General features: G+C 34.8%; 1 protein-coding gene across 1 annotated transcript; it reads left to right on the forward strand.

Moving 5' to 3' along the window:
- Positions 1–6,716: 6,716 nt before the first annotated feature.
- ICK5 (Cyclin-dependent kinase inhibitor family protein) lies at positions 6,717–8,601 on the forward strand. The gene is made up of 4 exons (XM_011001925.1): positions 6,717–7,159; positions 7,761–7,810; positions 7,935–8,108; positions 8,249–8,601. Exons 1-4 carry the CDS (start codon positions 6,851–6,853, stop codon positions 8,334–8,336), a joined length of 621 nt encoding a protein of 206 aa, XP_011000227.1. The 5' UTR covers positions 6,717–6,850; the 3' UTR covers positions 8,337–8,601.
- The last annotated feature ends 1,544 nt before the right edge of the window (positions 8,602–10,145 follow it).

Raw genomic sequence — 10,145 nt, forward strand, 5'->3', positions numbered from 1 at the left:
TGATCGTTAACTTCAGGGCCCGTGGGATTAGTCGTGGTGCACGCAAGCTGACCCGAACATCCACGTTAATCTAAAAAAAATAAATCTGACAATGTTATTGCTACTTCTGTTATCAATCACCATTATTCAACCACCAGTATATTCAAGTAAATTTGGCGATGAATCATTTAGGTAGATCAATCACCATTATTCAACCACCAGTATGTTCCAGTAAATCTGGCAATGTTATTGCTACTTCTGCTATGTACGTACCTTTTGCCCCTATAATTTCTATAGCTAAGTTATGTTCCAGTATGTTTTTTTAAAAAAAAAATAGAAGAGTAGCACAGTTCCAAGAAATTTAAAAAAATAACACTCTGTTATGGTTGGCATCTCAAGCTAAGTTATGTTCCAGTATGTTTTTTTTTTTATAAAAAATTAGGAGAGTAGCACAGTTCCAAGAAATTGAAAAAAATAAGACTCTGTTATGGTTGGCATCTCATTGATTGATTTTGATTTTCATAACAATGCAACTCAAAATAAAATAAACGGTATTTTTTATTTAAAAAAACGAATAATATTGATCCATATCAGATTTAAAATTAAACAGACTAAACAGAGATTTATAAAAACGAAAGGTAAGAAAAAAAATAGTGTACAAACCTTGCAATGCTTGTTCATAAAAATAACCGAACTAGAAAATAGGGAGAAGTACATCAAGCGATGGCCTATTGTCCATGGTTTGAAACTTGAACTCTAATGGTATTGTTTGTACAAGAAGCAGGAGAAGAGAGTCATAAAGAAAAGAAATTAGACATAGGAGCTTTCTTAAAGATTTTGACTGGAGGAGGAAGATGAAGATAGCAAGGTGGGCACACACGCATGAAGAGAGATGATTCTTTAGTAATAATAATAAAAAAGTTTGTTGCACGGTTGTGGATTAGGAGGTAGAAGAATAAAGAGTGAAGAAAAGGTAAGACTGAACACTTTTGAATTAAAGCTAAGAAAGTAATTAAAATTAAAAATTAATTAAAATAACAAAACTAACATCTTTTAAATCTAATTTTAAAGTCTTATATACATGAGTTAATGAGAATAAATTGACTTTCTAATAAAACTAATATTTTAGAATCATATGATAAAATTTGAATCTAATTAAATAATTAAATCTAAAATTATAAATATTTTTATGAGATTTTTATGTTTGACATGTTGGAGTTTTCTTTTTCCAATTGTTTCCTTCTCTAAATTTAAAATTATATATATAGTCACTTGTATATATAATTTTTTTATTGTGTTGTTTTTTCTTTTAGATTAATGTGGGTGTCCGGGCCAACTTGCGCGCACCACGATTAATCCCACAGGTCCTGAAGTTAAAGATCATGTAAGTCTCCAATGGCCATCATATGAGCAACCAAGGACTCGAACCTAAGACCACAGAGAATGCAAACCCCTTAATCCCAATTACTTATCATTTATCCGCTACCTAGATGTTTTTTTTTTTAATGTGTTGTTGAATCAACACAACATAGCTATCAACAACATAAATACAAATTATACATTACATGACATGTAGCTGCCCCAGTCTCAACCCTCATGAAAGGCATCGATGGTCTCTTTTGGGGATTTGTAAGGGAACTTGCAAATGTTCAGGTGAAAGAATCTCAAGTAACTTCACAATCCTATCTGATCTCCAGGCAAGGACGAGGTGAAAATTCTGGCCGACTGATTGGATGCAGAAACATGATCACAAATTTGTAAGAAATGGTTATACATGTAGTTCATCCAGCTTGGTTAAATAGTGGAATTTAGCAAGTCAGAAGGCAAATAAAAGAAGCCAAACTCACATGGCACTATATTCTGCTTCAACATTTTGAAACAAAAGGTCTGTTCATCAATTATTGGTGAATTATCCAGGATCAAATGCATGGAAGGATATTGTTGGCCGCAAGCTTTGACTTGAAAACACCTCTGAGAAAGTATAGATGCTTTAGAAATGAGAGGGCCATTTCACTTTTGCCTGCAAAAAAAAGGGTCCAATTTTTATTTATTTTTTTAAAAAAGTGGGCTCTCTAATTAGAAAAGAAACTAAAGGTGGGCGATCCACTTTTAGCCAATGAATAAATTTGAGGATAGTTTCAATGTGTCAGCAACTTTGAGAACTCATCAATGTCAATTATTTACCAATCAGTATCAAGACGTGCAGTGGATCTGTTACCATACTTGGGAGCCAATTGTATAGCATTTGGCGTTTGCCCATGAAGCAGCACATGAATCCAAGGCTGCGAGAGCTACTTTACCAGGAAATTCTATTTTTGATAATGACCTTGTTCAGAAGCTGAAGGCCTGTGACATTCATCAGACCAGCTAGTTTTATGTCTCGAGGCTGATACCTGCAGCTCTATATGGGTTTTTTTTTTTTGCCTCATCCACCATTGTCCACCTTATCCAAAAACTTTTGGGGGCACATGTGGTGTTCAAGTCCAAAATAATTTAACGAACAGAGTTATTTTAATTTATTTCTATCATAATTTATTTATGAAATAATTTTCAATTTTTAATTGAAAATCAAGAGTTATAATTCAAGAACCATGTCAAATAAATCGCAAATGCTAAAGAAGAAGGAAGTAAAGATAATAAAGAATTGAATTTATTTTTTCAAAGGAAATGGAAATAAATAATTATTTATTTATTATCCTCGTACTCTGCGGGGACAAAAACATGTGTGCGATTTTGTTATGTATGTTCGGAATTTGAGTTGAAAGTATAGCTCTATCCTTGACAATCAATCAAAGGATGGATGAAATTATATGTAAAAGTAAATTTATAACGGATTTAACAGAGATATCGTATAAAATATAGTTTTATATCTCACTCACATGTCCTTACTGACATCCTCTTATGAATAAATAGCTACCATATACTCGATTTGTACATAAATTTTCTCGTACAAATATATAGTTAAGACATTAATTTAAGAATGTTAAGTAGTGTAAATAAAAACTAGATTTTTCAAGCTCTAAGATTGTAACGTATGGCATGTAAAAGGCTATATATACTATTAATATAACATGAACAAGGGAGACTTTTGAGGTGGAAAATAGAAGCAATATCAATTCATCCATCCAAATCAAAGTTTTTTTTTTTATTTAGGGATAAAAGAAGAGAAAGTAGATGATCATTTCCTTTTCACTTGATCATTTCTTGAATATTTGGTTAATTTATTTAGCTTAATTACTCCTTTCAAGGCTTCAATCCTGCGTGGAATATTCTTTATCTATTGGTTCTTGCACGAGCCTCTTTTCTCACATGCTATACGTTATTCTTAAAAATGTTGAATCCTTGGTAGACTTGTAGAATAATTTTGCAAGATTTAAACTTTATTTAATTGTCTAGAGCTATGGGTTTTTCCACGCCTTTTCAATCTGATCCATAAATACATCTACCATACTTTACACGTTATTGTCGAGGACCTCTGATTGGTTGCTGACTAGATCCACCAATGGAATGCCAGAGGGCCAATCAAATATTGGAGTTGAAAAAATTACACATTAGTTGAATTTGTCTGCAATCACAAAGCAATCAAGCAGGGGACAGTCTAAATGGGGCCAAAGCCATAAGCCCCCATAGGTGTCTGTAGCTAGGATTCAAAATTGTAAAAAAAAAATAAAAAATTTGGATTTCAAACTTGGATTGGATAGGATAGATGTATTATTTTATATTTAATTTTTTATTAAATAAATGAAAATGTTTCATGATTATTTAATTATTATTTTATTATCAGGCCAAAAAATCATTTTAAATTGATAATTTAAACTATCAAGTAAAATTTTAAAATAAAATTTATATTATTTTCTAATAAAAATATATAAAATTATCATGATTTCAGGGTAATTTGTGTTTCAAATTGTTTGTGAGCCCTCGGAGCTAGATAGTAATAAAACATTGAAAGGACCATATAAAAACAATCTTCAATATGTATATGCTCCATTCAATTTTTTTCTATGTAATTTAGGTACCATTTTGGAAGCTACCCACCGACCGGTACTTTCTTCCACAAAGTTTTTCTGCTTGAAAACAAAGTGATTTGTGGATTATTCGGCTACTTTTCTCGAAAGGAAACATGTTAGCCAGCAGAGTTTCACCCCAAAACAACTCTTCATAGCAGTTGTAATTTTACTTTAGACAAAGCAGAGATGCTTTTGAAAATGATATGACCTTTTTGTCCAATAAACTTGCATTTTCGTGGTCCAAATTATCTTCCTTTTCGGCTCTCTTTCCAGCTCTCCAGATTTTGAAACGTGCATGGCTTCGACAAGAAAAGCATTGCATCCAATAAATCGTGGCTTGGACTGCTTGATATATGTCTTTTTCATAAAGCAGGCGTTAGTTGAGTCGTGCATGCCAAAGCCAAGGGATGGAATGCGCGCAGGTCCATATTTTATTTTATCTCTTCTCAAAAAGAGCTAACAAACGAAGACAGCGATCAAATTCCCCCCAGATGCCTATCTAGGCTGCAAGTGCCCCAAAACACACCATCGAGGAATTACAAGAACGAAGCTTCAAAGCTGCAAGATAATTTACTCATGGTTTTATTTCACTGTGATCTAGTTGATAATGCGACCACAGAAATAAATGCTCGCAGTTAAGTTCTTAAGATAATTAATATTGGTAATGTCATTCAAGGTAGATAACCATAATCACGGACTCACCCTCCTATTTTAACCCTTCCATTTAATGCAAAGCAGAAAGCTTCAGCTCTATAAATGGAATTAAAGTAATTTATCTGCTTGTTTTAGAACAGTAATGCACAGTCAGAATTAACCCCCCATCGATCTAATCCTTCACGTGCAAAAATTAATGCCATATCAAGACTACTAATTATGTTTCTTTAACTCTTTCGGGCTGGTATATATATATAATTAATACCTATGATCACTTCCCTTGTTTTACACCTTTCCGATACAATATTTGATTTAGCGATCATGGTTTAATTTTAAATTATTGCTCGATTGCTGTTAGAGATCACATAGTATGGACTCTAGCTAGCTACACGTATACAATAACGTCGATCACGTCTCTAGTAATCGTGAATTCATCGCTCATTAATTTTTAACAAATTAATTATAATAATTTAATACCTTTTTTTATAATAATCTTACTAATTACAACACTGATCAAGTAATTAAAAGCCATAAAAGCAATCAAGAATCTGAAATATATTCAAGAAAACATAAACCTGAGATTTAAGAATTATATGGGATTAATAATTTAGAAAGTGATCACGTTGTTAATGATACATTAATTATTTTAAACATAACAAGCGTACGTTAACACCGTTTTGTACTAGGATTACAGCCGTTATTTTTTCCAAGTCATCCGATTCTATAAGATAACGAAAATAACCATTAATTGTTGTTTAAAAATCATGATATGAATTACCCGGCTACCAAGACAAAAGAGCCACTCAACTATTGAAGGGGGTCGGATTAATATACGCGGTGTTCAGATACTGACATGGTCCATCCCTTTTATCCTGTCGTCTCTCCACTGCATCGGCATGGCATTCATGGCTTTTCACTATGCCGATAAGCTTTTGCGAAGCCAACCACCAGCTGAACCGACACTCCGTTCATTTGTACGTAGTAGCTATGTATATAACCTCTCTGCACATCATTCTTACGTACGTATTTAGACGGGAATTATATATTCGTTCTGTAAATAACATGGCGTTAGCATGTATTTTTTTTTTATATATATATATAACAATTAGAATAAAGTAAATAACATGGCGTTAGCATGTATTTTATATATATATATATAACAATTAGAATAGAAATAGCAGACCTACCTGCAGGGTAATATTGATCAACCGAGTAGCTTGAGGAGATTAATTTAAGTGCTCGTGGGGGGGCTGGTTAGCTAGCTACTCTATAACTGAGCAGATGGCATTCACTCACCACCAAATTCATTTAAGAAAATGCAGTTGCAGTACTAATTATAGTTACTCGATAATCAGTTTAACTGCGCGAGATTAATTAAGGCTTGCTTCTCACTCGGTATTTAATAATTAGTGGCTCTATCGATAAAGAATTAGGTGACCTATATACAGAGGGGACGAGTGGCATCACCACCACCCTCAGTTAAGGGACTTAATCTTTTTATTGATCCTCTAAAATTATCAAGATTAGTAAATGAGAAATAAAGAGCATGCCTGCCTATATATGAGACTCTGTAGTATAAGCTTTTTTCATCACTTTCGCAGTGACTATCCATGAACTGCCGGTGACACAATAATGCCTTCTAACCATAGAAATTAGCTCAACACGTTAATAATTACTGAGCGTTAATCTCAGTATCATGGGAAATAAAAAGAGTAGCGTAGATTTCCCAAAATATCATGGGAAATCTTCTCTACTCTTTTTCTTTTTTTATTTATTCTCCTATTCTAAAATTGAAAGACCGCGGGTATAGGACTGTGCGAGGGACATGATTAAAATATACAGCATGATGATTAAAAAAAAATAAAAAAAATGCAAAAACCAGCACTAAAGGCACGCATTTTGACGTGTTGGTGATCCATTGGTCAACAAAAGAATCTCTCAACCGCCGGATCTCCCTAACGGGAACCCGATCTTGTTTCCTGATCACCGTCTATATTATCAGGACCACGTAAAAAGGAAAACTTAAAAGAGGCAGATCTTATCCGTCTATTAAATCAGCGGCTCTCCTTCTTCAGAACCTTTCTTTTTTAACCCTGATCTCCACCCCCCATTCTCTCTCTCCCTTCTTCAAAAACCAGAACCAACTCTCACAAAAACACAAGATTATTGTAAAACAGGAAAAAAAAAACATTCGAGAAATTGAAAGAATGGGAGATAGCGCGAGGAATAGTAAGCGAATAGCTGGAACTGGAATTCTAGAATCTTCAGTCACAAGTTTCTCTAAGAAAATGAAATTTGATGTTGACGAGTTTAGCTTACCTTCGTTTAATTTCAAGCTCCAAGCTCATCTTTGCACCACTATGTCACCGGAAAATTTGATTTCTTCGGCGGCTTCATCGAATTCTGATAGCTTTATAACCGGCAGTTCCAGCTGTGGCAACTCTCCGGTTTCCTGCTGCTCCAGCAATGAATCCATCAAGGTTGTGAAGGACAGCTTGAGGTTTATAGATCTGGAGGTGAATTTGCGATTCAAAAACTTAGAACATGAGCTAAATTTTGGTTATATTTTTGTTTCTGTTTGTTCGCAGAGAAAGTAGAGGAAACTAAACAAGGTTTTGAGATGCTTTTCAAGTCTCCATGCTAGTTTAGATTTTTCACAGTTTGCATAAATCATCCTTCGTTTTCTCACCAAACAAACTGAACCATTCGTTCAAAATTTTATCCTGGAATTTAAGTGTCTTGCAGTTTGTTTAGTGAGAAAGCAAATGAAAAGCTAGAAACTCTAGGTTTGGAGAAGCCTTATAAATCAAGCGATTGAAGTTTTTCTCAGTCCAAGCAGATTTTTCTAGCCAAACACAAACAAAGATTTCAAAACCGGTGATGTGATTTGATTTTGCAGTTTGTTACTGTTTGTTTACTGAGAAAACGAAGGAAAATGAAGAGAACAAGATTTAATTTCAGACCCCCTCTCTTTCCAAATTAGTGAAGTATTCTTTGTTCGTGGTCGTTACATCGTGTTTCTTTATTCTTTAAATTGATGTTTCTAGTGTTTAGAGATTAAAAATATATAAGCATTAATTAGTAGTAATAATTAAGGAATTTTATTTATATTTGCAGGTGAAGAGTTCCGAAACGGAAAGCTCGACGTGCAATGACAGGAAATTCAGGTTCAAATTTTTAATTCCTCACTCTCGCTTCATTAATTAATATTCCTTTATGGTCTCAGAAAACGAAACCGTTTTTAAACTCTTCATCTCTCCAATATTTAAATCACGCTAATTGCTTTTGCAGTAGAGAAACCACTCCTTCAAGCGAGTTTCACGGGATGTACTCGCCGGCAGCCGTGGAGAAGAAAGAGAATTCTCACAGGAGAAAGTCACCGGCTGTGAAAATGCCGAGTCAGGCTGAGATCGATGCGTTTTTCGCGGGGGCAGAGGGAGAGGAGCAGAAAAGATTTGCAGAGAAGTAAGTAGTAGTATTGTACAGTGTGGCAGTTACCTGTTTATTTGGTGTGCATAGGATAAGAAGTGTGGATACCTGGCGTATTTTAGCACGGGGAGGATGGAAGTGTAACTAACTAACAAACTTATATTCGAAATTTCCAGGTACAACTACGATGTTGTGAAGGATTTGCCAGTAGAGGGTCGCTACCAGTGGATCTGTTTGAAGCCACGGAGGAAAATAGAGAATTGATAGAGTTCAAGGGGTAGCATTAGCATGCATCTAGCATGCCACTATTTAATTTGCCAATTCTAGGAAGGTTATTTAGTTTGCTAACGTACAGTTCCTTTTTTCTTTTCTTTTCTTTATTTTTTCGGAGACCTCTCTTTATTTTTATAATATATATATAAGAAGGCAGCTCTATTAATTAATGCTATTCTCTAGCGGTACTGTTGCCATACAGTTATCTAAAGGAGGTGTTCTGAAATAAAATTTCAAAAGATTTGAGCTAGTTAAATGGTGTGTGGGTACGGTAGCAATTCTGTCAGTTATTTTTTGGACTGGTTGCTGTTAATTTAATGGGAAGGAGATGATGGCAGGGACTTGCAGGCATTGGAAATTTCTCCATTGATGGTCTTTATTTTGTTTATGTATTAGAAAAGTGTTTTTTGTTTGAGCTTCTGGCTTGGCTGTTTATGGGTGTTTTTTTTTTTCTTCTTTTAGGTTGCTCTTTTGCAGAGAACGCTTTTTTATCGTTACTTTTCCTCCTTCCTTTCATGCTTAATTTAGGAATATTCTCTTGAATATCAGGTCATGATGGTTTCTTCTGGCAATCATGTACATTCGAATAATATGGAGGGGCCTGTCTTCGTGTTGTGTGTGTATTTGACAGTGTGTGGTGTAGGGACAATTTGATAAAAGGTAACGAAAACAAGTAGGAAAGGGCTCTGATCAAATGGGTTTCTTTCCGAGTCTTGTGATCCTGTTTTGTATTCAAATAATCTCATTTGGAATTTCTCGGAAAGATATACCCTAAACACTGTATTGTATTGGGTTGAGAGACGCATACCGTGATTATTTGGTAGACTTTATTATTATTATTATTATTATTATCAACATTAAAAGGTGTTTTTAAATTAATTTTTATATCAATTATATATAATGAACGATTTTAAAACCACACCTAATTCACATCCTGGTGCCTATATCTCACCAGCATATCGCGTATAATCTAGACTCTACTGGTAAAGTACTTGGTTGCATGTAATTTGTCAGAGGGTGTAATAGTATTATAAAATCGGGGTGGAGTCGGTGAATTTGTGGTTTACCGTTGTATTATAATCAATTATTTTTGTCTCGGGGAGAAAACATGCGCTTGGGGATCTGATACGCTGTGATATATTGTCCCTCGGAGAGCTGACATTGTTGGCTGTATTGTACTGGTGAGAGCATAACTGATATTTCTTGCTCATGAAGCCACCAGCACGACTGAGCAAAGAGCAGATCGGACAACAAGGAGGAAGGCTGGCCAAGGGAGGAAACAAGAGAGAGAGATAGAGAGAGAGGACTGGTACGTTGCTCATTTGGCTGACTGGCCTTGACAATGATGTACCCTTGGCAAAATTACAAGGAACCGTTCTCACTGCTAGGCCTTTTACCTGATTGGTGTTTTTAAGTACAAGAAGCTTGAGTGTACATACAACGTGTTTATAAAATTGGAAAAGAAGGATGATTGGAAGAGAGAGGCTTGCACGTGCAGTGGTGTAATGGTTGCCTTGTATAGCTAGACGGGTGGCTTTGGATCTGATGATGAACCCATTAATTTTATTTAAAATTGTAATCAGCAACGGATATGGCCCTTAATAATGGAGGGTAGTGGTGGGGCGTGGAATGTTGCTTATTAATGAGAAAGAGGTCTCTTTCGATTTTGATGTCTCTTGCAGTTTCCCTGTTTACGAAACTGATTGTGATGCTTACAAGGGAGAATTGCTTGTGCTTTGCTTTGTTCTAGGTTGTTTATTTTATAGAGTTCAAGCATTATTGTATTATTATACTCTCCGG

Source organism: Populus euphratica, unplaced genomic scaffold, assembly GCF_000495115.2.
Source record: "Populus euphratica unplaced genomic scaffold, PopEup_1.0 scaffold3.1, whole genome shotgun sequence".
In the NCBI taxonomy this organism is placed as follows: Eukaryota; Viridiplantae; Streptophyta; class Magnoliopsida; order Malpighiales; family Salicaceae; genus Populus; species Populus euphratica.

Excerpts from the sequence above, each read along its gene's own strand:
- ICK5 (XM_011001925.1), top strand. The coding sequence starts at position 6,851 with ATGGGAGATAGCGCGAGGAATAGTAAGCGAATAGCTGGAACTGGAATT. Across the intron at positions 7,160-7,760 it reads TGAGGTTTATAGATCTGGAG|GTGAAGAGTTCCGAAACGGA; the intron begins GTGAATTTGCGA and ends TTATATTTGCAG. Across the intron at positions 8,109-8,248 it reads CAGAAAAGATTTGCAGAGAA|GTACAACTACGATGTTGTGA; the intron begins GTAAGTAGTAGT and ends CGAAATTTCCAG.